The following is a 27,690-nucleotide window of genomic DNA, read 5'->3' as shown; positions in this document are numbered from 1 at the left end:
TGGAAGAACAGAGAAATAAGTACATGGTTTTCTACCATGAATTTGTGAAGAGATTATTCATTGTTCACATTTCTCCTGTAGAAATATAGACATTGTTGCTTCTTTTACAATGGCTGAGATTTTTATTTTTAAAAAAGCTTGAGGGGTAAGTAAGTGATGAAGCAAGTCATTGCTTTGGAGAATGAACTGACAACAGAAAACAAAATACGTTATCAGCTCTGTAAAGCACGAGTCTTGGTGGTCAATACTGTTCTGTAAAGACACTATGAGCAGTTTCACTTGGACTTTTCTTAAGCCAGTCACTCTGACATGATTCCTTGGTCAACTGTCTTTTGCTAACCCACAGCTGGCCAGCCTCTTGAGCACATTTGCCTTTCTTTCTCCATGTAACTATCTTACTTTTTCCTCAGAGGTCATTTTTTGCCCCACATTATATTCTCAACAGTAGATGATGCTTAGTAGCCTGAAGTCTTTTCCCCACATTGTGGTGGGTCCTGTATCAAAACTGGCCATGATCAACTTCATCTAGCCAAGAGGCAGGACTTGCAGGGAAGTCTGGATACCCTCCACTGCTCCCTGTGGAGAGATCAGAACTGGGTCCATTCCCACCTAAGACTCTCATTGGCTGGGGCACGCCTTGTCCACCTTGAGCTATGATGCCTAAACCATTGTCTGGATAAACCAAGCTTGAGATTAAAGGCTGGTGGCCTGGCAAGGCCTGCAAAGAAGCTGGCGATTGGGGTATCCCGTAGGGGCTGTTGGATCTGAGGTCGTGGTACTGGTCCTGAGCGGGAATGCCACTGTGTTCCAAAGAGAAGCTCCCGTTGGTCCCAGCTTGTCTCCCCAAAGCAGGAGAAGCTTCATTTAGGTTGCTGTAAATCCCATTGGAGTGACTCATTTCTGACATAGAGGGCTCATCTGAAAGGGAAACGGGCTTGATTTATTGGGAAAGCAAACTAGCTGGAGACAATCTGATCAGAAACCTTGAATGCTGTGGAACTATAAAACCCACAGATGGACAGATAGATTAGATGGGTGTGTATGGTGAGAGAGAGAGAGGACTTGCATGTTTTTCACAGCTTTTCAATGCTATGTTGGTCTTGTCATTTCTTAATTCCTTATTACCTCTGTTTTCTATCTCTGGCTGGATCTCAGCCAAGTCAATGGGATTTTGTTTTTAATCCTGGGGGCAAGAGTCTAATTCACTTGGGCTTTTAAAAACATGTATGAAATGTAGATATTAAGAAATAACCTTATTTTAAAAAAATATCTTTTAAGGGAGATGTGAGTCTAGGCTCTTGAGATCTGCCTCTTTCTATTGTTCTGTGTTCCTTTTATTAATTATTATTATGGCCTCATTAGTTATATTTATCTCTATTTTCACTATCATTTCAGGAGCTACCGTGATACTCACTGATAGAAGGGAATGATCTAAAAGGAAAACCATTCATTACTTAGGAAAAGGAATTAAAATTGCAATGGTTTTGGGGTGATTAGAAATAGTTAATGGAGTATATTTGGATCACTTAAAAACATTATTGAAAATGAAACATATTTTCTAGTTACCAGCAAAATTATATCTGCATTTATTGGACCCTTCATAAAAACTGAGAATGACTTTCTTATCTAGGATATCAACCTGGTGCATATCTTCAACTTATCAATAATTGTGTTTAATACTTTTAGTTACTGTGTAATGGCCTATTCATATAGAATAATGATGCTGCATAAGATCATATGGGAGCAGGCATGAAAATTTAATACGTTAGGGAATCAATAGACAAGCTGAAATTTAAAATAGATTTATACATAAAGCTGCATGAACATTTTTCATCTAAAGAGTTTTCCATGGGAAAATGCTGTTTTTACAAAACCAAAAATTTCCCCAAAACTACATAGACTTCAACAAAATTTCATTTTGAAAAATTGGAAAAAACATTTTGAAAATGTCAAAACCTCAGGTTTCAACATTTTCAGAATGGAAGGTCTTGATGTTTTGGGCTCAAAACTACTTTTGGCATTGCAAGGTTCTTGAACACTATGGTAATGGGCCCATATCCGTGCCTTATATTGGCAGAAGGTACTAGATCACAGGAAGGAGCAGTTAACTGATGGCTGTGCTAAGAAATGCCATGAAGAGGAGGTGTCTGTGGCACTGAGCAAGCACTGAGCAACAGGAGAACACTTTTGAAGTCAAGGGCAACTACTCTTGCTTAAAGTTAAGCATGTGGTTAAGTGCTCTATTGCATCAAAGCTTGAGGGAATGTCTGTCAAAACAGATGACAGAGTGACATCTCTCCTCCAAAGAAGCTTGAAATCCTATGAGAGCAACAGCCCAAAACAAGGAGATGAAATAAAAAATACCCCCATAATAATTCAGTGGAATAACCCCCGCTCCCCAAAAATCGTTGAAATAAAAACACTTCCAGAACATAACTCATGGAATATGAACACCCCAGAAACAATCCAATGGGTTGCAGAGACTCCCCTATCAATATTTGCAATATAAACATTCTGATCAATCGTTCTGGACTTTTTTGCTTTTACATCTTTGTCATTTATAAAGTTCCTCAAAGAGAAGTATTTCTTTAATGTCAGAGGTCACTTGCCCAGACAAATCCGGAGTGACATTCTTCATGTTTTTCCTTTGATGGTTTCAAATGTGACACCATTTAAAAAATATATAACTTCCACCTTTAGTTTCTCAAATGCAATTGAGTCCAAATTGTCTCCTGCCCCGAGGAGATCTAAATCACTCACTGCGGTCACAGTGGAGAGAAGTTACTTAGCAGAACGCTGACTCAGTCATGGCTTGCTCCAGTTCTTGCCGGCACGTATTTGTGTTTATGTTCCCAGTTTAATTCACCTGTATTGGGCATTTGTTTTCTTTGATTATTTTATGGCAGGAAATGCTGAGCAAGCAAATGGTATTTAAAGAACGAAATGAAACTGTGATGCAAAACCGGCAGCTGTGCTTGGAAGAAGGCTGGGTGAAAAATGCCCTTGGGGTGAAATTGACCCCTGTCCAGGGGGTTAGCATGAGGCCTATGCACCCTGAAATCTCGCTCAAGCCTTGATTACACGCTTGTGATCTCCGCAGCATACCAGCCGTGCCAGCCAGAGCATGCACCTTCTTCCTCTTACCTGTAAAGGAGACCTCAGCATCACTATCTGGGCCCTCCTCCTGGATACTGTCCTTGTCCGATTTTGAATTCCCCCGGGATCTTTTCATATTCCTAAAGTACTGGCCCCATCTCTGCCTCCCAGCATCTTTCTTTAGTCTTTTTTCCTTAGCCCTTCGGTTCTGGAACCACACCTGTCCAAGGAAACAAAGGGGGTTAAAGGAACAACTTGAGAAGTCTCTAGTTTTCTAAAAGCGGGGGGGGGGGGAGAGAGGCATGGCAACAATTTTAATATTTGCATCAAATAAAATGTTTTCATGTAAAAATTGGTTTTCAAGGAAATGACTTTTTTCAATGACAAAAACTTTCAACCCGCTCTTCGAGCTATTCATCGCGCACGGGGGTACCACTGCGCCGGCCCAGAGTCCCCCCCGGAGACAAGGGAGCCCCCGGGCGTAGGGTGCATTGGAGGACCAGAGCCTTGGGCAAGCCGGGAACACAGAGATCAGACACAAATATTAGGTCCGCACCAAAAATGGAAGGAAACTGCGAAACTTTCACTGAACAATTATTTCAAGGTTTGGTTTTCTTTGTCAAAATTCAAACCGCCGATGTGTGTGTTGTTTACGCTGCAAAAGATGAGTAAATTTTTTGCCAGCTTTAGAACCAGTCTTTTTAAGAAAACGAGAGGGAAGGGGGTGGGGGGCGCGGATCTGTGAAAATTGTGATTCTCCCCCCGCCCCCGTTTTTTGGTCAACATTTCAAATTTTGACCAACACTATAAAAATCCAAATTCGGAGCATTTCACCCAGCTGTAGCAAATATGCTCGGGCAAATCTCTCTCTGTGTGTGTGTGTGTGTGTGTTTGTGTGTTGAAACCATTGTGAAAGCACAAGGACTGGCCATTACTCTGGGTCTGTACAGAGATGACCACCACAAGATAGATGTTCAATAATTACAAAAGACTGTTTTCTGGATCCAGTCTGACCAACTAAAATGCATTGTTGAGTCAATACCTGTTTATAAAACGAACCCTCCCAAATAAGAGCGATTCAGTGGGGCGTGGACTCCCCTGGCTTTCCAAGGAGGCAGGGATCTCCGCGTGGGATGCTTGCGCTGCCCCATCTCACCTGTACGACTCTCATATCCAGCCCGGTCTCTGAGGACAGCTGCTCTCTCACGTGCCTGGCAGGTTTGGGGGAGTTGTTATAAGCGTTCTTCAGGGTTTCCAGCTGCTTGGCTGTGATCGTGGTTCGGGGTCTCTTTGCCGTGGACTCCGCCTCTGCAAACGTTGGCAAGAAATAACGCCCATTATTGCCCAAGCAGAGAGCCCAATTTGAGTCACAGTCGCCTGAAGAATGGCTCGGGACGAGGAGTGAAAAGCTGGACCTGGAGTTTCATGCACTGGTTGGCTCTGCTCGCGTTAAAGCTAGTCTGGAACGGGAGGTGAGGGGAATCCAGGGGAAAACAAATCTGTGCTCACTTTGCCAACATTTAAGGGACAAGCAGTGTATAAAATGAGAACGAAAATCACTATGGTTTCATGGGGTGATAATATCGTTATTCTCCGGTTTCAGAGTAGCAGCCGTGTTAGTCTGTATTTGCAAAAAGAAAAGGAGGACTCGTGGCACCTCAGAGACTAACCAATTTATTTGAGCATGAGCTTTCCTGAGCTACAGCTCACTTCATCGGATGCTGTAGCTCAGGAAAGCTCATGCTCAAATAAATTGGTTAGTCTCTAAGGTGCCACAAGTCCTCCCTTTTCGTTATTCTCCGGTGTTAATTTAGCGAGGGAGGGGAAAGTAGCCATTTAATAAGCCATAATGTCGATCTAGAGATATTTAAATAGATCTTCTTCGGATGACACAAATAAAAGACAACCATAAAGAGAGGAGCTGCAAGTGATGCCGATTAAGCCGAGACACAATTATTGAATAAAGTTTTGACTTGGGTATGCAATCGTGTGCGGAGTGCTATAAATAGAAAGCCCGTTTTTCATGTCACTGCTCCTGTGTTGAAGCAAATCTTCATTAGTATTAAAACTTCTCCTGGGATACAAACTAATCGATGTGTGCTCTGGGTTTGGGTTTTTTGTGGTTTTGAATGAGCAAGGCTATGAACTATCCCCTGAGCAGCAACTCTGACCTACTTAAATGGGGTACAAATATTGGGCCGCCGATTAGGCTGAATGGATGCGCGTTCTAAAAGTGAGAGTGGAAATTCACAATAATTCTCGAAGGCTCCACTGTGGTCCGCTCCCCGCGTGAGAATTATTCCCACCGGTTCCCCCCCCCCCCACACACACACACTGTTCTGCTTTCTTCGCCTCTAGCCCCTCTACCGGCAGCAGACTATGAATAGGGCCCCCAGAGCCGAGCCTGGGGAGTGTGTCTGTGGCACGCAAAACCGAAGTGGCTCTGGAGTTCACAGTGCAAAATTGCGTGTGTTCTGACTGTCCTAACGCCCAGACCAGCGGGCACCACTACGGGGCGCCGACCCGAACACAAGGGCAATGCATTCCCCCCGAAATCCCAAATTCCAGGCAACATCAGCTCAAACCCCTGGAAGTAGCCGCGGTGCAGTTCATTCAACCCCCCCGCTGGAGGATGGGTGACAGACCCAGGACCTCAGTGGCTCACAGAAGACACCCAGCCTGGGGCAATGGGAGAAAAGTCCAACGGGTTAATCTGCTAGTTAAGTTTAGGGAGGACTGAATGGAAAAACACCTATCGAACACCTTGGGGTCTGTCTTATTAGTTGGGAATCACATTATCTTGGGCCCTCGTGTGTGTTCTACACACAACTGAAGCGTTAACTCGGTGGCTAAATAAACCCTCTTGTTCTAGAACCAAAGTGTTCACAATTAGTCTCAACTATACTTAGAAAGGGAGAGCCTTTTAACGTTGCTTTGTGCCACCCAGATCTCCGCCAGACTGCTTGCCTAGGGCATCAGCAAACATCCGGTCTTAAAAATCTGCACCTGAAACTCTAATAACCACCTCAAAACTGTGGGTGGGGGGGGGGGTGTTCCCACTGTATGTTCTCTTTCAGCAATGGTGTGCGCTCTATAAATAGCTAGTACTCAGCAATGTCTGAATTTGAATGGGGTTTGAATTTTGGACGCATGGAAGGGTATATAGATGGATAGTTACCACAGCAGAGAGCTGTCCAATTTACATGACCACTCGTACAGAAAATGGAGCGTTGCTCACTTTAAACCAGTGAAGGCTGAAATAGCCGGTTATCCTTTCCCCTTGGAAATCTGGAACACTACTAAGCTGGGAAGATTTTAGGCTTTTTCCATGATCGTCCTATGAATTCACCTGACTTTACAAGATCACGTGTCTGGAAGAGGTTGGTGCTTAGTATGAATTTCAAAATCAAGATATCGCTTTAGCGTGTGGTCCCCGAGAGCTCCCAACTCGGAAGGAGACCCCTAGAAGAACAATTTCTCAATCCTCTTGCTGCCCCATTGGAGTCAATGGCAACACACGCGTCCATGTCAAAGCATCAGCCAAAACTCAATAAAGCCAATAGAAGTTTTGCCTCAGGATGCCCCCCCCCCCCAAAAAAAAAACTATCCTAAGCCCAGATACAAAAATACAGACCCCTTTCAAGCTGAAATATGGGTTATTTCGCTGCTGGGCATTCTCAAGTAGGTTTTACTTGTTATATGGTAGGAGAGGGATGAAAGTAATTAATAATTGGCTAATAGTGACCCCTAATTTGGTGACCCCTAGTTCTCATAACACAAGAACTCCGGGTCACCAAATGAAAGTAGTAGGCAGCAGGTTTAAAACAACCAAAAGGAAGTATTTTTTTCACACAAGGCACAGTCAACCTGTGGAAAGTAGTAATGTGGAAAGTAGTAGTAGGCAGCAGGTTTAAAACAACCAAAAGGAAGTATTTTTTTCACACAAGGCACAGTCAACCTGTGGAAAGTAGTAATGTGGAAAGTAGTAGTAGGCAGCAGGTTTAAAACAACCAAAAGGAAGTATTTTTTTCACACAAGGCACAGTCAACCTGTGGAACTCCTTGCCAGGAGATGTTGTGAAGGCCAGGATAAAACAGGGTTCAGAAAAGAACTAGATAAATTAATAGAGGATAGATCCATCAGTGGCTATTAGCCAGGATGGACAGGGATGGTGTCCCTAGCCTCTGTTTGCCAGAAGCTGGGAATGAGCGAGAAGGGATGGATCACTTGGTGATTACCAGTTCTGTTCATTCCCTCGGAGGCACCTGGCACTGGCCATTGTCGGAGGACAGGACACTGGGCGAGATGGGTCTTTGGTCTGACCCAGTGTGGCCGTTCTTATGTTCTTAGTTCTCTCACTGATTTTATATTTTGGAAAATAAAATAAATCTCTCCGAGCAGTGTAAGGGTGGAACCCTTTGTCTTCTTGAGCCTATGTTTTGAAGGAGACACCCTAAGCTGCAGATCACTCCGTTGTATCTAGTTCCCTTCATCTCTGTTACGGAATCTTGCTTGATATACCAGCTTGTATGGGAAGGAATGTGGGTGGGTCGGTGGGTGGCCAGGAGCAATCCCCCGTCTCTCTAGCTTCCCCGGAGCACTGTGCTAGCTAGGGCGATCCCAGGCTGACTTGCCCCGTTACCTCTCTGCTTGGCGGTCTCATAGTCTCCTTTACAGACCAGCCGGCTGTCCTCCATGAGGTAGAACTCGTCCCCCGTGGCCAGCTGCCTTTTACACACGATGCAAGAGAAGCAGTGCAGGTGGTAGACAAAATCTTGGGCCCTTCTCACCACCTGGGTCGGGGGGATCCCCTGTTGACAGGCGGCACATTTGGTCCCAAACCTCCTATTTAAAAAAAAAATCCAACAGAAAGTTGCTATTTATTGAACTGCAAAGAAAGATTCCCTAGGGCAGGGGCAGATGCTGGTTCTGGGTCACGGGAGGCTTCGGACCTGCTCGATTCCTACCGGGTTCACTTTCTTTCTAAGTGAATCCTTGGTCGCATCACAGCCAACTCCTGCCCTCCCGCGGGGCTGGCCGCTCACCGGAATCCCAGGGGCCGGCCTGGGAAGGACGCTGCGCCTGAGCATGGGATGTGTAGCCGGCCTGAAGGGCAGGACGCTCCGAGGCCTCAGGGGGTGCTTGAAGCGAGGCATCTGCTTGGAGGAAGGGGGATGCCTGAACCAGAGCCTGCCAGGCCGCTGCCCGCCGTTGAGAGGGGTCTGCAGCGCAGCTGGCGGGGGTGTAGTTGCCTTCCAAGGAGGCGCATCTCAGCGCCTTGCCTGGGCCCCGGTGGAGCTTGCGCGGTGCGAGAAGCGACCGACAGGATTTGCTGGGGGGGGGCTCTTAGCTCAGAAGGGAAGGGGGGACGGGGGCTGGATCATTGGCGTTTAGCAAGACACAGATCTGGGCCCAGGAAAGATCCCTGGCGGGGGGGGGGGGGTCGGCTGCACCGCCCTCCACGCGTTCCAGCCCCGGCCACGCTGCGCGCCTGGTCCCCCTGGTCTCCTGGCTCGGTAAAACGTCCGTGGAAGCGGGTCTGAACGCCCCCCTTGCTGCTCGCCAGCGCTGGGGGGGGTCCCAGCCCCGCCCCAGAGAAGCGGCCAGAGCATTGGCCTGCTCTGGGTTTCTGTTTATTCCTAACCCCGGCAGACCAGGCTGAAGGCTGAGGGCCTGGTTCTTCCGAGGTGCTGAGCGCCCGCCCCTCCCAGAGGCCAGCACCCCCGGAACGCAGCATCCCCGCCAACCAGCCAGCTCCTTCGGGCCCGATCCTGCAAGGACCCTGTCTGGGGACACTAGCGTTGGATTCCCCCCCCCCTTTTACATCAACACCATTTTAACGAATGGCCCCAAATACACTTTCAGTCGTGTCTACCGCCCAAGTGTCCAGGGAGTTTAATTCTGTATCGAGCAGGGGTCTTTCCAGACTCGACGGTCATTCCCTATTTGGTTTTTACTGCGGGTGGTTTCTATTGCAGGGTCACAAAGGAAAGGGCTCGCTTTCTTTTTTGCCCTGGATGCAAAATCTGGAAGAAAAACCAGCGCGGCCCCAAAAACGCTGGGTGAGCTCTGCCCTACGGGAAGGGCGTGTGAACTCTTACATTTGCGCCCTGATTTACCTATTACCACTGAGATAAGACCGGAAAGGGGGGGGGAGTTGCTTTTCATAGAATCATAGAATATCAGGGTTGGAAGGGACCTCAGGAGGTCATCTAGTCCAACCCCCTGCTCAAAGCAGGACCAATCCCCAATTTTTACCCCATATCCCGAAGTGGCCCCCTGGAGGATTGAACTCACAACCCTGGGTTTAGCAGGCCAATGCTCAAACCACTGAGCTATCCCTCCCCCCCATTTACTGCTACCAAATACATAAAATCGTGGCTGGAATCAAAATGTAACCCTCCAGGTTTAGGACGTAGCCTTCTGCGGGTGGGGGTTTCCCCCCGGGCTATCTGGGGACTGACCCCTTTCCGTGGGGGGGTGGTTTAAGCTCTGGTGCGGAGGTCGCATGTCAGTACCCGGCGTGTGTCTCGGGGGGGTTCTTGGCCAGGCAAAGCTCGGCTGGGAGCTCAGCGCAGGCCCCGGGGTACCGCGGGTGGCTGTGTGCTCGCACCCCCGCCACCGGAGGCTGAGCAGCGGCCGCAACGCAAGTCAGGCGGGGATGCAGATTTCCCCGGCTACCTGCATCCGCTGCACCGAAAGCCGTTTGCTGGGTGAGGTGCAGAAAGGCAAATCCGGCTCTCCCTCCCGCCCCCCCGCTCCCCTACAGAACTTTTTTTTATCAGCCTCTTTATTCGCAGGGTCCTTTTCTGCATGCAGCCAGTTCTCAGATGCCACCGTGATCTCCGGGGAAGCCGTATGTTTTGAAGGGAGAGAGAGCGCAAGCCGGTGGGATGTGCGGACGGGCTGGAGCCCCGTTCAAATCAGAGCAGTCCCCAGCATCCCCTAGGAGGGCAGAACAGTGACCCGGCGCCACAACCCCCCTCACCCTGCTTCTGCATTCACCCTCCATGTAGGGCCCTGCTAAGATTAATCATTGCCGAGTTATTTGTGTAGAATGGACAGAATCCCGGTGACTAGTCACTTCCCTTCCCCTCTCCCCCCATGTCCTTGCCCTAAAATCTCTGCCCCGTCCCCGTCCCCGTCCCCTTCCTCCAAGGGTGCTGGGTTTGGTTTGGTTTTACTCACTTGAAGAAGTCCTCTTTGCAGTACACGCTGTCCCCTCTGCTGAAGCATTTCTCAGCCAGCTGGGTCTGGCAATCGCTGCATTTCAGGCATTTGCTGTGCCAGGGTCTCTCCAGCACCTTCAGGATGAACCGGTCCACAATGTGTTGGTTGCAGCCTGCACAGAGCGGGATTTCTGGGAGGGGGGAGAGAGGGATAAAGGACATAATTATGCGGTTTAATTTCTCACTTCTAAAGCAAGTAGGGGCCCGATCCCACCCTTGCAATGGGAAGGCTTCAGTTGGAACAGGATTGGATCAGATCTGGGGGCAACGTCTGCACATAGATGAAGCTCCAGTTGCTGGAAGGAGCTCCGACTCATCGTTCTATGTCCACACACGTCCTGTGTCCACACACGTTCTGTGTCCACACACGTTTCCTGGATCGGTGGCTCGGGCTCGGGCTCGCAAATCGGGCGCACGTTAGCGAGCAGGAATTCAGCTCTCTCAGACACGAGCACAAACTGGCTCGATGGGGAGACACTTCACAGCGTGTCCAGGCTTGGATTCGCCTACATTGCAAGAGCCAGGGCAGGTCCAGAGCCCACAGTGCAACTGCAGGATGTGAGAGAGACAAGGGCCAACTTCTGCTCGGGAAGGAGACGAGCTTTGGAGCGTGCCCCGAGCTGTTCTTCAGGCCTGGTGCAATCAGAGAGAGCACCTCACCCACCTTGTCTCCCTCGCATCCTGGGGCCCAGAACGACAGCAACAATTTCGCGCCGGTCACACATTGAAACGATACATCCCAAAAGCACATCACAGGTCATCAATATTAAAAATAGACACGGGGAAGCTGCCACGTTAGATCACGTGATCTCCCACGCTGTTCTTTTTAAAATTGCAAATGCAACACGTGCGTGGGGATGTGTATAAAATTCGGGGATTTATTATTCAAGAGCCAAAGATGCTGAAAGTGCCTTTTAAGAGTAAATACCGGGGGAGGGGGAGGTCAGAAAAGAAACGGGTTCAAATGCCTCTGGGGAGCTGCAATTGATTCTGATTTCCTATTTCAGGAGGGGAAAGAGGCGCCGGATTATTTCTAGTGATGTCCTTGAATGAACGGTTGCTGTAGATCTCTGCTGGAGAAGGCGTATTTTGGAGGTATACTTTCCGCATCCGATAAAATAATTAAAAACCAACCAGCCCCCCGAAGCCTGTCCATTGCAAAATTGCAGAAGATAAACGCCGCTAAATTGCAAATCTGCGGGTTGGACGCAAACGCGTCCGAAGTGGGTTTCTCCAGCCCGCCCAGGCGCACCTGGTGGGAGCCGAACACACTCACAGGTGCCAGTCGAAAAAGAGAAACATTTTCAAGGCAAACGGTTCACGCCGGAGCCCGATTTCATCGCTTCTTTGATTCCCCATTGCGGCTAGCTTTTGGAGGCTCCTGGATTGCCAGCAAATAAACATACAAACAAATGTTACCGCAACCGAAACCAATTGTTGGCGCTCCTGGAGGAGTCCTCTCCTGGTCCTTTAAACAGAAGAGCCGCAAACAGAGTTTTATCTTCATTAGATTTTTTATTCTGTTTCTACCCAGAGAATATCATTTCCACCATCCACAAAACCGACCAGTACAAATTACACTGGCCAAAAAAAAAGTTCTAGGTTTTTTTGTATAAATTCCCAGGGAAATATTCACAGTAACAACAACAATAATTTGACAGGCTCGTTGTGTTGTCTAATATATCGCCCCCCTGCAAAACAAGCCATGTGCTAAAATGTCCTGAAACAAACACACAATTATTGATCATCTGAACCCCCCTCCCGGAAAAAAAAATACAGCAAAGACATTGCAAGTAGAGAGAAACAACTTGCCAGCTAACGTTAGACTCCAAGGTTGGCATCCCATAGTCTTAGCAACTGTCCAGCCCCAATTAAGCTCCTCCGCACACGCTGCTCAGGTCAGACAGAAGGTGCTGCTGTCTAACCCCCAAGACCCCAGCTGGGGGAGGGATGAGGGGGGGAAGCTTAAGACTCCCAAATCACCGTCTCATAACCAAAGAATATTGCTTCCTTCTGCTCCTTGCCGTCTAATCTGATTTTCCAACACAAAATACAATCTCTTAAATTAATATAAACCCTCATAGAAATTAATTTCCTGCCTTGCAGGGTGTGTACACACACACACACACACACACCTATTAAGTGACTAGACCCTTACGTTGCATTGTGAGTCCAGCAGAGAGAGGAAACGTCCTTAAAACGTGTCTTCAGGGTTCAGCATCCTCCCTGGGTTTACATGCGGGAGCAGATCCCCCATTTTTATTGTTCTTTGTAGCCCTTCTGGTCGACCCTTCCTTCCCCCCCCCCCGGAAAAAAAACCATCTAAACTGCTTTTGACCCCGGGAGCCCTGGGTTTGCCATCTTTACACACATCTCCTCTCTCTCTCCCTCACTGCTACCAATTCTATAATTAGGCCTGAGTCAAATATTCCTGGTCACAGCCTTCCCCCGCACCAATCAGGAATCCCCCACCCCACCCTGGATCTCTCTCCAAATCACACCTGACAATTAAAACGGTAAAGGCCGCTGTAAACTAAGCGGGGAGAGAGAGGAGATTTAATTCACTAAATCAGTTTATTTTTAGACCTGGGTCACTTCGGCTTCTCTCACTGGTGTCAGTTTTAAGAGCCTGGAGGGGGCGATCACGTGGGCACTGTGGTTAATTTCAGCCCCAGGAAATTGCTGGAGCCCAGTGACTAGCTGCAAGGCTTCACGCAGGAGGGAGGCTGCTGCTTGAACTTTTTAGGAATAAACGGGCTAGGCAGCCCCCTCAGTGAAAAATCCCTGGGGTTCCTGAGACAGCCAACACTAGTCCGTGTCCTGACCGTTGGGTTTTATTCTGTGTTTATCTCGGGTCTTAATTTTCTTGGGGAATCTGAAGCACTTCGTCAAAAGAAATAAGTTAATTCACAGGCTGGCAACCTGTTCTGGGTAAAGATCCAGTGCACTGAAAGCTGGGCTGCCCCGGCCGTTGTACAAACAGATATCCGAAGTACAAATACCTCAGCCATGGGATGTACGTGCCAGGGCCTGAGACTGAAGGCCAGAACTGACCACCATCTCGTCTGACCTCCTGCACAAGCCAATATTTGTCTGTAAAGTGTTGCGTGTATTCCAGAGAAACAAGTATTTGTGTAAAAAGAACAGGAGGACTCCTGGCTCCTTAGAGACTAACACATTTATTAGAGAGTAAGCTTTCGTGAGCTACGGCTCACTTCATCGGATGCACTCAGTGTTTGTGTGTGCACGCCTGCCAGCCTGCCCAAGTCACAGAACAGCCTGTGCAATAAATACACACAGGGAAAGGTACACACGTTGTTTATTAAAACGACTTCTTCCCAATGGTGGGGGGGAGGGAGGTCTGTTTTATGCGAGATTCAGTGCAATGGCTCTGTGACCAGTTACCCCTGGTTTCCAGACAGGGTGAGCGAAGGTTGCGCTGTATTTGCCAGCGATAGCCGAATGTTTTCATGGTCCGTCCAGTGATCCTGCACCGGGGACGATCTCTCGCACCTGACACCTCGGCAGCCACGGGCAGTTTGGTCTCCACAGTCACCGACCCACGTCTTGAAACTGGCAATAAACCTTTGTCTTCTGATCAGAAGGATAATTCGATGTATGCAAATCTCTCCCCCGCCAGGGTGCAGCGACCCCTACTGCTTCGGACAGGTCCTGCTCCGCGGGTGCCCGTGCCCGGCCGCCCGAAACCAGCGAGGCATCACCCGAGCCTACTGAAGTTCGCCGCTTTCCAGCAGGGACACGCGCCGCGAGCAGGTGCCGGCGGGTGGCGAACGCTGCCCGTAGGCCATATCCTGGGTGTTTTGCGTGCGACGCTGCTAACATGGCAAGCTGTGGGGGCCGTACAGACCTGCACCCGGGGCTGGGCGCAACCGACGCTCCCTGGTGCTGGCCGGGCGGCCCATGGCGAAGAGCTGTTGCTCGATCCGGTTTACATAGTGTCCCCTCTCCCGGCCATTATTGCCCAGAACCCAGGGCGAGGAAATAGGTGTCTTTCCTTTAGCCTCAGACAAGAGCCAGGCTGGGCATTAAACCATTAATCGGGGAATGAATTTGATGAGAAAATAAAGTGTAAGTGCAATCCCCCCCCCCCCGGCTCGGGGGCCGGTTCAGGGCCGTTTGCTCAAAGTCTAACGAGACAGGAGCCGGAGGCTGGGGGGCGGGGGGTGACTATGGGTTTCTGGGCGGACTCTTTCCGGTTAGCTTAGGTCTGAGGGTCTGGCTGCACCCAGGGGTGGGCACCTGGAACCTGCGCAGGGGGGTGACATTTGAAGAACTAGCAAGGCCTCCCCAAGGTGGTGCCCAAGTGACTAGAAAGCGAAGAGGAGATGTTCGCTCCTTCTCGGTGACCAAGGCAGGTCCCCGGGCGAACCCGGCACGGAGCTGGGGTGGGCTGAGCGCGGCGCTTGCCCAGCTGGTTGCTCAGGAAGGCCAGGTAGAGAGCTCGCTGCTCAATTATTTATCCGCCAGCCTCGCCCCACGCCCCAGCCCTGCGCTTGAAGCGGCATTCAGCTTTTGTTTGCATTGTGAGCCTCTGCTAAAACTTTAATGTCCTGCCTCGATACGGATCCTCTCCTCGGCGGCGGGAGAGAGAAAAGAGGGGTTCCTCTGGTTGAGACCTGAGCAGGGTGCAGGAGTAAAGGGGGTCGGGTGGGGGGGCTGCCTTTTTCTGTCCCCCCCCTTTGTTCTGGGGCTGTATTAACACCAAGATCTCTCCTTTTCGTGTCTGAACTGCACAATCCAGTGCTGGGCCGTTGCCTCTAATAACCAGTGATCTAACTTTATACATCTGTGCCAATGTGTGTTTTAGTTCGGAAGAGGGTCAAATCAAGGAAACAGGGGCGGCGCAAAAAGACCTTCCTTTACCTAGCTATCACTAGCCCGGGGAATAAAACACTGTTTAGCCCGCACCCTGAAAAGGCCAGAGGTGCTGTTTCCCTTCTCAATGTGCATTAGAGTTAGGGCTCTAACGCAAAGCACTAGTGCCCTGGACGGCTTTTAGAGGGTGTTTCAAAAACGATCTGGGTAAGGAACAGAATTGCACAGGTTATGCGAACAACCCCCCGAGTGAAACAAGCCTGCAAGCTTCTGATCCTGCTTCTTGTACTCCCCTGATCTCAGCCAGCAGCCTTCTGGCCAGGGAACCGAATTATACCTTTACAATCAACTGTTTTAGGCAATCATAGAATCATGGAAGATTAGGGTTGGAAGAGCCCTCAGGAGGTCATCTAGTCCAAGCTCAAAAATAATGCAGGGCCCTCTTCTCAGTGCTCTGGGCAGGCAGGTGTCCTACATTCTGACTTTGTTCAGGGACAAAATATTTCTCTGATCTGCTGCTGGGAAAGGCACAATTCATTCTTGAGACCCGACTTTTTTTTAAAAAAAAAAAAAAGAAAATTTAAATCTGGGGCTTCTCGCTCCGATTTATTTTAAGCCCCCTCTTCAAAGTGCTCCTGTGGCGACTGCTACTCCCTGTACTTGTGTCCCAGGACCTGGTACCCAATTCTCGTCTTTTCCCCTCAGGGTGTCAATAAGACTTTGAATAAAGTGCATGAAACTTCAACATCCAGTGCGTAAAAGGTTCGTTGCTATTTAACAATCAAGCAGAAAAACCTATCAAAGCTGCAGGGCAGGCTGAAAACACGGACCCAATGAGTTCACCGTCTCAGGGGCTAGTTAATTTCGAGGTCCCGAGACTTTGGACCCGATCCTGCAATCTTTTCTCAGGCAAAACCCTCAGTCAAGCTGCCTGGAAATTTTTGCCTGGAGAAGGACGGGAGGGAAGATCGGGCCTGTTCGGACATAAAAGATGCGCAGGGCTACCGGAGAGGGGGCCGCGGTGACTCCGAATAGCTGGTGACACAGATAAGGAAATAGACCAGTCTCTAGGCGGTAGGGAAGGCCTCACGCATGTCTTGCTTTTATAAAGAAGCTGCAGCTAAAACATATGTCGGCGATGCCTCCCTGTCTCTTCTCCTGCCCCGCCTAATCCCTTGCCCTCTGAGCGATAAGCCAATGCATTACTGCGATAAGAAACCACAGGGCACCCGAGGGAAACGATCAAACCATTTCAGGGAGCAGGAACTCCCCACCCTGAGGGGGACAGTATGATCCCCCAGCCCCCTGACTGATGGCAGCAGGGCCGATCGCTCCTCCTTTGGGGCGAACTCGCAGGGGAAGATTTCGTTTGCCTCCCGGGGTTGGATTTTGCAGAGCTCCGCTGTAGATGCGCGTCTCCCAGCAGAGCACCCCGAGAAGTTTCAGACCGATCCCTGCCCGGAGGAACGATGATCAGCAGAGGCAAGGGACATAAGTCTACCGAGGGCGCCGGAGTCATTTGCAAGGAGTTGGTCCAGGGCAGCCGAAATATTATTCACGGTCGCCCGGGACTACAGATAAATGACATTTTCATGCAGCTCTTTCTACCATTAATTCGCCTTAGGCTGTTTTGCGTTTTTCAGCAAAAGATCTCCCCTGATTTATGACGACAGACGTACAATTAACTCGATCTGTAATAAATAAATGGCGGAGGGGCTGCTCTCCATTTCTCCGGCTCCTACAGTTGTCAGAAGTTCAGAGGCTCAAAAAAAAAAAAGTGCATTCAAATAAACGAGGTAATAATTAGTAATAATTAATCGTACAAATCCAGGGGTGCGCATTTGCCCTGACTCCTCTTCCTACCCTGCGCCATGCTCTGAGCTCGTGCCAGCGGCACCTGTTCTAAGACCCCCCCAGAACCATCCCCTGTCTGCAGACCCATTGAGAAGCCGGCTTCCCCCCACCCCCACCCCAAAAAAGCCCAGTACCTTTGCGCACGTCCTCATTCTGCGCCAGCAAAGCGAAGAGCATCTCTGTATTGGAGCAGTCCTTGCCCGCGCTCAGTTCCTTAAGAGCATCCATCTTGCGTCGCCTTCCGCCACAAACTCCGCACAAATGGGGCGCTGCAGCCCGCTCCGGGGTCTCAGAGCCAAACGTGGCCCTGGTCTGCCCGCCCTCTCCCCTCCGGCGCTCCCTGGCCTCCCGAGCAAGCGGACCACACGCCTGCTCGGCACAGAAACACCCCCCCCCCCAGTCCATCCAGGGTCCACACAACACACACCCACACCCCGCTGGAGGTGTCGTGCGCTTGCAGTGCAGAAGAGGGAGTTGCACACAGGAGCAAACAGGGCTGAGGAGTAACCCTGCTACCTTAAAGTTCACCCCGTGCAAAGGAGGGTGGAATAGCATCACCGCCGGCGAGTGGGAGGCTGCAGGTCTCGACTGGGCTCGGGGGGCCGGCGGAGGCAAGGGGAACCATTCGTCATTTTTTATGTGTGTGTGGGGGGGAATGAATACGGCCTGATCGTCGCTGAAAATACTTTAATGGGGCTTCCCAGTGATTGTTTTTATCTGAGGCTGGCTTTGCTGGGCCCTGTGGTTGTCCCAGTGGGTTTGCGGGCAGAGGGAGGCCAGGAGGAAGAGGGAAGCGGAGAGCAGCTGGAGAAGGGGGAGCGGCGCTGAGATTGTTTGATTCTATTTCTCAGAAAGTAATTTACAGCCTCCTGCAGTTTGTTAGCACAAGGGGCATCACTTTCCTTGCAAAATCACCAGTGAAAGCAAAGCCCGGGGCCTACTTTCCAGGTGAAGCTGGGATTTGGCTGGGGGACGGGGTCCCATCGAATCTGGAAGTATAAAATTAAGACCCCCCAGGAAATTGCTTTGCATTTCATGTATTTACCCCCCCCCTCATTTGGCAAATACACTAGTGACACCCCCCTGAAGTTCCTCTCCTGTCCCACTGTGGCCACAGGTGGAAGATATTTCTACCGTCCTCAGCTGAGGAAACCGGCCTCGTGTGATGGGGGAGAGCTAAATGTCTACTCGTCCGATCGAAAAGCTCACATTTCCCCCGGGAAGGATCATGCCCTAGCACAGCGCGCAGACTCCGCGGCCGAGCCCAGGCTGGAGCATGGACTCCTGCAGTCTGCGCTCCCACGCAGGGGTCAGGAAAATCAGATCAACGCGCGCTGCAAACTGGGTTGAACTCTTCAATCAGCCCTAGAACCAAGGGCAGGGTCGTGTTTGGATGGACTGTCCTCAGTAATGCCGAAATATTGGGAAAGCTTCTTATCCATGAGCATCCCACCGCCCCCCCTCTCTGTGAAACAACCTCTCTTTTTAAGGAAGAGGGTTTTGCCCAGGAAGGCGGCGGGGGGGGAGGGGGAATCAAGTCCCAAAGTTGAAAGTAAATGGGCCAGATCATTAATTCATAGGAACTACCTGCAAAATGATAAAAGATCTTTTGGGAGGATTACATCTCCTCTTCTTTTGGACCACGTTGGTCTCAGAGGGACAAGTGGGGATGGGGGGGGGGAAGTTGAGTCAATGGGAATCTGATTTTTATCATTATTTCTATGCATCTATTCCCCCCCCCCCCTTTAAATCCGAGCCCTTTCCAAAGTCCTATGGAAAGGCTCCCATTGGCTTCCGTGGCAAACCAAGCTCTTCAGGAATTGCACGGAACAGCTCCCTTGACTCTGAGCTTGCAAAGTTGCCTGCCACGCTCGGAATTTTGGGAGCAGCTGAAGGCAGACCTGCTGGAGAAACCTGTCTCTTTCTCCTCCCACTTCCCGCCGTGTCACAGGATCGCAGGACTTGGCCAAGCCAGTCTACCATTTCCCGGGCGTGGGGAACAGAAGAAGCCTTTCTAATAAGGGTGTCCAGTCCCGTCCCCCCAGTTTTATGGGTTTTTTAAGACAACTGTTTACTTTGGGCGAGATCGGCAGCTCAATCAAATGTTAAGTGCGACAACACCCTGATAAATTTTATTGACACTGATCTTTAGAGGCAAACGGTGTCTGGGGAAATCAGGCGTAGTGATCCTGCTGTACCCTGCAGATGAATTCAAAATCAATGCCCCATTTGCCTGCATTTTCCGAGGCTATGAAACGCATTTTGGTGAAAGGTGTGCGATGCTTCAATGTTACTTCCAACTTTTAAGCTTTAATAATAATTTTATGTCCTATTGATCGCCTTCTCTGAAGGAGCCAGGCGACAGTAATGGTATCAGATGAGAAACACTTATGCCGGAGGCGTGATAGAAAGGACATGTGACACTCTCTGTAGCTGTAGATAGCCATGGCGCTTTATCAAAGAGCAGGGGTATAAGGTGTGTGGGGGGGTGTGATCTGCTTTTGCACCCACCCAGCTTCTAAGCACAATTCACATCCACACAAAGCAGTGCGTTGTGATCCTTTTCATGCCTAAACTAGGGACACTGGTGTGGAATTATCTTCACCATCGTGGAGCCAAGGCATGTGCGGCAAGGGACAGACTTTTAGGGCTGGAGCATCTGGTGTTGCATGAGCAGCATTTCCCCTTCGGCTAACTGCAGGCTCTGGAGCTGTATTCGTTGGGCTTTCTGTCTCCCAGGCGTGGGGGTTACCTGGGAGGGATGAGGGCTGTACTTTTCATTGTTAGGATCGTGCGTTGCACTAACATCTCCTACCAATGCAGGGGTCTGGAATTGTCGCAGGGAGGGCACCCTGTGCTCCTGGTTTATGGGTTACTCTGGAAGGGAAGGCTCCGATCCTTTTTTGCCCGGGGTCTCTGATTTTCTAGCTTCTGACAGAGCCCCAGCCCGGGAATTCCATTGCTCTTCCGCGGGTGTAACAACCTGCCCGCTCAGAGGGCAGCCGGGCGCCAGCCCAGACAATCCCCCGGCATCCATGAATGCGGCTTCGCGCTTTCGATCAGCGGCATCAGCTTGATTTACACCGAATAACCAAACCCAGTCGAGTGGTTTTGCAGGGTGACAGCTGTTCGGAAGGGCTGCAAATGCTATTTTAATCCGCTAGCGGTTTACTCTAGATGCTCTCCTGAACCGGTACATTATTTGTCTCTGTTTATACAGGAAACCCCTATTTTATTTCTTGTCTAAAAGGGCTTCTCTATTAATAAAGCACCATCAAGGAACGTTTGAGCAATTGATTTCTTAACATCTCCACTCTCCTGTGCAGCTGTGATTTTTCCTACCCCTAAATACTAAAGTACATTTTTTTAGGATTAAAATTCCAGATTATTTTTCTTTCCTTGCTGAAACAGACTAAAGAGTCCAGGGTGGCGGGAGAGAGCCAAGTATATTCCCTGAAAGCAGAAAGGAAAGTAATATCGAGATCTTAGTCTGTTCCTTTAAACAAGTACATTCCTGCTGGATTTCACCCGAGCTTCCCTTTTAGTCCCTAACCATCCAGGCTAGCTAACGTACATTCACTTCTTCGGGAAGGACATTGCAGCTATCAGACTATTTGGAGTCAAATATCCGTTAGACATAGTGGAAGAAAGAGTTTTAAAGGTTACAAAACTAGAGAGATCCCCCCGAGTCTAAGAGTTAATCAAGCAAACGAACAGATGAGGAATGGCAAAAATCAGCTGGATTTCCCTGGATTATTTACTCCTCAATCAAGCGGGATTTCTTCTTGCTATGTCCACACATGTCCAGGGACGGGGATGTATTGAAGTGTCTACAGTTAAAAAACCCAATCCTTAGGTCTGACAAGATTTCCCTTCGGACTCCACTTCTCCCATTGGGGAACGCTTCTTCCAACAGAAACGGACCAGAATAAATATCCAAACCCTTTCGTTAAAACTCAGAGCCAATGTGCATTTGAATGAGCTAAGCGGTTGGGGCTCTGCTAGACTTCTGTCTCGGTGCCCTGGTGATGATAATCCATTCAAAGGGAGATGGCTGCAGCGGGACTCATCGGAGCTGGGCTGGGTATTTATTAAAGGGTGAGACAGTTTTTAACCGAATAGATAAAGAACTGAAGCATGTGAAATAGACTGAAGGCCATATTGGCTGCTGGTGTGCGGGGTATGTGTAAAGAGGGGAGAGGAGAGATCTAACTAGACAGCGTTCAGCTGCTTGTTTCATAATTTTAGCTGCTTACTTATTATATTAAATTCTCCCCAGCTAAAAAGTCAATAATAATGAATAATAATTCACTGCATCCGGTATCTCGAATCCTGTGCTGCTTATTCAGAGCGGGCAGGCTAGTTAATTTAAAGGCAAATGTGGTCTGATTTCTCTCACTCCAGAAGAATAGGGTTTCCCACCCCCCTCCCCCAGTTAATAGATATTCGAGTCATCCCAGGGCAGAGCTGCCACCTGATTAACAGCATCAGCTGGGTCACAACAAGCGGATGAGAAGCCCTATTATCAAAGCAAGGTGTGTTAATAAATCGAGTTTCTCTTAACACGCGGCTCTTTCTCGCCAGCGCTGCCCTTGGAGCGGAAAGGCCCGATCCGGCTCCCGGGTGAGTCAATATCAGACCTCTCCTGCGGACTGCAATGAGGTGGGATCCAGCCTATCCCGGGTGGGGAGTGTACCCGGAAATAGCCCCCGCATGCTGGTGGATTGCCCGCAGCTTGGGGCACGGACTGGGGGACAACACACACGATGCTGCTCTGAGCGCGCTGACATCCCCGAGGAGCGGGCACAGGGAGCTCGCCTGTGCACCCCTCTGGCAGAGCCCGGCCGGAGAAGGGCCTGAGGCTTAGGCGAGGCGTGGGGGGCTGCGGGAGGGGAGCGGGATGGCAGCCGCGAGTGATGGAGGAGCTGGGAGAGCCCAGGTCAGACACGCGCTCTACAGCTGTCCAGATCAGCCACTAACAATACCGCTCATTAGCCGTCCCCAACGCCTGTGGCAGGCAAAGCCCCACACAGCGAGCGAGGCTTCCCCCCGGCCCCCCCAGCACACGTTTTCTTTTCTTTTCGTTTTGTTTCCTTTTTAAACGTTGTTTGCAGAAAGCCAGCAGGAGAGGCCTCCTGCAATGGATCCAGCCCCTCCCCAGCTCGGACAGTAACACGTGGGAACACAGCTCCAGGCACGGGAAAATCTGCTAACTAGATGATGTAAACGCCACACCAAATATTACCACCCTGCAGCAGCCAGGCGCCGGGGACCCAAGCCCCGAAAGTCACTGACAGTGGGGTGTAGCCACCCCAGAGATCGGCGAGCCACATGTTACCAACACCTGCTTTCCCGGTTACATGTAAAGGGGGGGTCTTCCCCCCCTTATCCCCCAGCACTCTGCTAGTTCAAGCTGAGACCTCCCCTCTGCAATGTATCTTAACTAGATCCTCCTGAGACCAGGGTGACATTTGCTGGGCCAGGGGACCCATTCCATGCGGAGTGGGGTGGGAATTCCTGACCCCCGCGCCCGCGCCACGAACAGCTGGGGTGTTGTTGCTGTCCAGTATTGGGAAGAGAAAACAAAGAGAGAGAGAAAGAGAGAGACTCTTACCTGGGCTCCTGCTGAAGGGGCAGATCTCAGCTGCCTTCTCTGAACTAGCTCGGACTCTTTCCAGCAGCATCTCGGGGCTGGGCGAGGAAGGAGCGACCTGGGCTAACTTCAGAACTTGGTGGGCTAGGGTCGCCTGGGCAGAAACAGGCCAACTCTCTCTCACCCCCCGGCACTGAGCTGCCTTCCCTCTCCTGCGGGAGCCCTGCCCGGGAGCGCTGCGCCCGGCGGCCACCTCCCCGCACTTGGGAGATGCTGCAGCTTCAATCTAATGGCTTGGGGAAAGGGGGCCCGGCTCAGCGCTGGCTTCCCACCTCGCAGTGGCTGGCGTCAGTTGACCCTCGGTTGCCACCGGTGTGCTGCTTAGCATAACAAAGCCCAGCGAGCGACTGTCAAGGGAGGGGGAGCTGTCCATGGTGCTGACACAGGACGCCCAGCCAGCCAGGCGTGTGGTCTCCCCCCCCCGCCCCCCCCCGACATACCCATACACGTGTCCAGTTTTCAGCCCACACAATAGGGGCTGGGCGGACCCCAGCGTCGGCTCATTGTCTTTATGCAGATCTCCCTTTTCGTTAAGACGCATCGCCTTTGTCCCGCCACAAAAGTCTCCCCCTCGGTCCATCATGCCATGAATTTGTTGGGTTGCGGGTGTTTCCGCCCCTGCTCGGATCACAGGGGCACGCTGGAGGAGCGATTCCTTCCTCTGGGGTTGTGGTGGGGGCTGGTTGTCAGATGTCAACATCCGAGCGTGTTTTAAAGGGGTGGGGAGGCTGGTTTTCCGAACTGATTCCTACCCAAGAAACCCGCTGTGCGACCCGAGGGAATCTATTGTATTTTCGCACACGTGCGCCCTGAAATAAATCATTTCCCGAGCAGAAACGCGACGCCACATAAATACAAAGCGTTATTTGGTTGGTTTCGAAACCCCACTTTGCTGCATTTTAAAAACACACCTTGGAACTTCAAACCTGCTCGGGTGCAATTTCCTTCTGTTCCCTAACGACACTTGGAGATAGCTACAGGGCCAGGCCTCCGCGCTATCCATCAAAGATGTATTTTTAAAGGCAAACAGCTTAAAAGCAAATGTTTCTTGTACATTAAGAGGCTAAATAATCCCTTGACAAAGTTAATAGCCACATTCATTCAAGGAAGAGCCATCAGTAACCATCCAGGCCAAAAAGTAGCGCGGGTAAGGAGCGGGCAAATGCTCGGTTTTTTGGTTGACTGGGCTACAGAAATCAAAGAGACTCTTTTCTCCCACTCTTTCCCGCTTTCTGACCTTCTCTGGCTTTGCCAGGAGGAATCTATAAACCGAGAGGAAATCCAGCGTCGCGTTAAGTAGCGCAGGCCAGCTGCTATTTACCCCCCCTCCCCCCAAAAATCTTACTTTTCCGAAGGTTGATTCAAAAATATCTGCCCCGCCTCCAGGGAAAGTTGCTTTTCCCATTTCCCTGGACGAACCTTCCCCCTCGGAAGCTGGAACCCCCCCCCCCTCCGCCGCAGCTTTGCTGGTTAAATGTGGATGGTTTGTTTTTCTAATTAGTTAATGAATTTGGGAAGCTAATGCGCTTTGAAACGCTGATTTAGCCAAGTGTTGGTGTGAAGACTCGCGCCTGGCCCTCCTGAGTCCCGCTTCGGGCTTTCGAGCTGGGGGCCCTTTAATTAGCTTAATTTCCAGCGGAGGCCCAGGGAAGGAAAGTGAGCACTGATGGCCGGCAGAATGCCGCAAGGCCGGCACAGGCCTAGGCCCTGGGGACAGATCCGGGAAGGAAACGCTGCAAAGGGTCCAAGGCAAATCGGTCCCAGGGCAAATGGCTCTTCTGGCGATTCTACAGCCCCGTGGACTCGCCCTTTGCTTGGTTTGGTCGAGGAGACTCTCGCTGCTCACTCGAGGGTTTTTTGTTTTGTTTTCCAGCATCAGCCTGGAGCTGGGTCACTCTGCTCTCCCCGCGGATATAGGTCACAGGCATTTCTCCTGCTCCTCTGAGCCTGGTCAGGACCGATGGGGACCCCCCTGGCCTGTGCTCTTCTGTTCGGGAATCTCCCCTGGTTTCCCAGGCACGTGGCTGGTGTGTTTCACACCTCTCCGCTTGGACTGTCGTGTTTAACCAAAATACAAGCAGCCCAAGCACCTGGCGTGTGTGTGTTTCCTCCCTAGCGTCAGGGGCTGATAATTATGGTTGTTACTGTGAGCCAGTTAATCTGAATGAATCCCTTTACCTCCTGCTTTGAGAGGATTACAAATTAATAACAGCGGCTTGAGGCAGGCAGCCTGCAAGCGCATATGTTCGCGTTGCTTTTCCAAAGTCACACCCGGGGACAAGAGCGGGGCCAACCCCACAGATGTCCCCCCACGAAGTATGTCGGCGAGGATGAACCACGCTGCGATGCCCCCCGCGCGAGGAATCTCGTTTCTCCTCCGTGCCCCCAGGCAGAGGGGAAATGAAAACCCCAGGTCGGGAGCTGGGTGAGGGCTTGCGGTCTGCTGGGCAGCTGTAAGGAAGAAAGAAGCTTTGCGGGAGGCCACAGCCCGCTCCCCAGCTGCGCAATAACCATGATCGGCAACGCGGAGGAGCTCTCGGTATCTCGCTCTATAGTCGCGGAAAGGTTCCGACTATCCAAAGGGTCGCGAAAATCCAGCCTAAAAAGCCACCGAGTTCATCTTCTGGGACAAAGCGGCCAGGTTCCCTGTTGCTGTAACCCATCCGCCGAGCCCAGCAAATCAACACCCCCGGGGTTCCGCTTGAATTAGCTGGGGAGAGCGAATGAAATAGAAAGGGATCGAAGTGAATTCACCTTGACTAAGGGAGCGGCTCTGCTGGGCTGCCCGGGTTTCACGGCACCGAAGTTGCCCACAGTTAGGAAGGCCAAAAGGTGGATACATTTGTTCTCAGGGAATCAGGGATCAACCGCCGGGGGGGCAGTCCCTGAGCGAGAGAGAGGGGCACTGCCCTGGGAAAAGCCCCCCCACGGCCAGGTCTGCTCTGTGCGCTGTGTAGACAAACCCCAGACCTGCCCCAAAGAATGTGAACACGCTGCTGGCCCAGCGCTGGCCCCTGGGTTTTAAGTTCCAGGTGGCAGAGGATATTCCCTGTTGTGCTCAAATCTAGTTAAAATTAATAGTTTGTTCCCCAAAAGGCTGATGGGCAGGGGCTATTTCCCTGCGGATGTTGCTTTTCCTCCCCAAACCAACCAACAGGAAAGCAAGTTTGTTTTTTTTTAAGAGAAAGGGGCTAGTTAGGGACGTCTCCGCATTTTTCATGGTGCCTCAGGACAGGTATCCCACGAGCTCCAGGAACCTGCCAGGCCGTTAATTAAAAACACGTTTCCCGTCCTGGGAGACTTTTTGGCCTTTTATTGTTTCCCAAAGCGTGAAGAAAAAACCGAAATCCTGAACTTTGTCATGTGCGGGAAACGAAATCGAATCCGAATCGAAAAGGGAGCCTTCGAACGGCCGCTAATGGCAGCCCGTTTCGTTTCTATTCCAGCTTTTCAAAGGTGGGTTTCAGAATTTGTTAAAAATCGCCACAATGTCGCCCTGAGCTGAAGAAATGACCCTGTCTGTCTGTCTGTGTTTGCTGAGGGAGTGTCGCTCCTCAAGGGGTGTTCTGACCGCTTCGAGATAGTCACATTTTTTAAAATGGGAACTGAATCAAACCGGACCCTTTCCCGCGAGCTTTGGGGTTTGACCAATCTGCATTCGCCGCCGGAAAACGCTGCCCGGCGAGCCCTGTGGCTGAGGCACGTGTCCGTTTGCAGGTTCGCACAGCAGAGGGCTGGTTTTGCACGGAGGCTCTTCCATCTTGGGTGCAATTCACCAGGTAAAGCTCCTTCGGGGACGTGCCACCCTCCCTGTGCATATTTCAGTGGATAAAAGACTTTCCTGGCCTTTATCATTCATTATTCATTACGAAACCAGACACTTGCTTTGTTTGCAGCCTGCTTTTCTGTAGGCAACTTTCCATTTTAAACAGCCTGTCCAGCCTTCCCCTGAGCAGGACTCAAATTTCTTCCAGTTTTCCACCCCGCTACATAAACTAATAAATAGTGAATATAATTCCCACGGGAAACAGATTAGAGACGAGGCAGGTCAGTTTAGATTTCCAGTGGAAAGAGGCTAATAGGGGAGAAAAAAAAAAGTCAAGCTCAGAATTTTTTTCGAGCAGCCCCCGAGTTAATATTCACTAGCTAACAGCTGCGCTCAAGTGGTGCTCTAGTCACATGAATGAGTCATGCACAGATGCGGTGGGTGACCTGGGTGTGGGTGTGGGTGTGTGGGGGGGGGGGAATAGAAGCGAGACAAGCTCTGAGGGTGATACCTAGGACGAGCAAAGAGAAGGTGTTTCTCCAGATAATGGGGAGGCTGGCTCACAATTTGTCAGGTAAAGGCACAGGGGTGGCTGAGAGCCACCGAACAAAACTGTAAACCCTGCATATGCTGAAAACCACTGCAAGCCAGAGGCTGCAGCGACGCCCCGAGTTCCAGCACCTATGTAAAGGCACCTGGAGTGTGATGATTCCTTGGTAAATTACAGCTAACAGAAACATAAAGCGAACTGACTTGTAAGTTTGCATACCTTTGTCTTGAGGCCAGGAATCATGACGGTTGGATTTAATTTGGACATCTCCATTGTATTGGTTTGTTGATTTTTTTCCCCAAGAAAACATCAGATTTTTTTTTTAAATTAACAAACTGCTTTTGTGCCTGGGACGATCACAGATAAATATCAAATCTGGGAAGCCCCCAACCTTAAGGAAGATTCATTTCCCTCCTCTCCCCACCCTCTTGCAAAAGTAAGTCAGGGTTGCATTGACTTTGACTCAAGTTGTCTCCTCCACTAACCCAGGCTTAAATGTTTATTGTGGCTTTGAGTACTGGGCTGTGGGTCGCTACAGAACATGCTCAGCCGGGCAGGTGCAAGGCTCCCCGCCTTTGCAGGGTGGCTAGAAGATATAGAGGGCAACTGAGTGGGTAACGGCTCTGCTGCGGTCAGGTGGAAGGAACCCAGCCCTCAGCGGTGGTACAGCATGTCACCATTTAAGGAACAAAACCTGGGCAGTGAA

General features: G+C 50.5%; 1 protein-coding gene across 1 annotated transcript; it reads right to left on the bottom strand.

Annotated features, from left to right (window-relative positions):
• Positions 1-5: 5 nt before the first annotated feature.
• LHX3 (LIM homeobox 3) lies at positions 6-22,982 on the bottom strand. Its single transcript, XM_084650522.1, has 6 exons — positions 22,630-22,982; positions 10,285-10,456; positions 7,739-7,941; positions 4,253-4,404; positions 3,145-3,316; positions 6-918 (listed from the first exon to the last, which is right to left on the bottom strand). Exons 1-6 carry the CDS (start codon positions 22,697-22,699, stop codon positions 500-502), a joined length of 1,188 nt encoding a protein of 395 aa, XP_084506648.1. The 5' UTR covers positions 22,700-22,982; the 3' UTR covers positions 6-499.
• Positions 22,983-27,690: the final 4,708 nt, after the last annotated feature.

The sequence above is a fragment of the Lepidochelys olivacea genome (genome assembly GCF_965140295.1).
Source record: "Lepidochelys olivacea isolate rLepOli2 genome assembly, chromosome: 16".
In the NCBI taxonomy this organism is placed as follows: domain Eukaryota; kingdom Metazoa; phylum Chordata; order Testudines; family Cheloniidae; genus Lepidochelys; species Lepidochelys olivacea.
The sequence above is the reverse complement of the archived record's forward strand: the minus strand, read 5'-3'. Positions and strand labels throughout refer to the sequence as shown.

Excerpts from the sequence above, each read along its gene's own strand:
- LHX3 (XM_084650522.1), bottom strand. The coding sequence starts at position 22,699 with ATGCTGCTGGAAAGAGTCCGAGCTAGTTCAGAGAAGGCAGCTGAGATC. Across the intron at positions 7,942-10,284 it reads TGCAAAGAGGACTTCTTCAA|GAGGTTTGGGACCAAATGTG; the intron begins GTGAGTAAAACC and ends TTTTTTAAATAG. Across the intron at positions 919-3,144 it reads TGCTGAGGTCTCCTTTACAG|ATGAGCCCTCTATGTCAGAA; the intron begins GTAAGAGGAAGA and ends TTTCCCTTTCAG.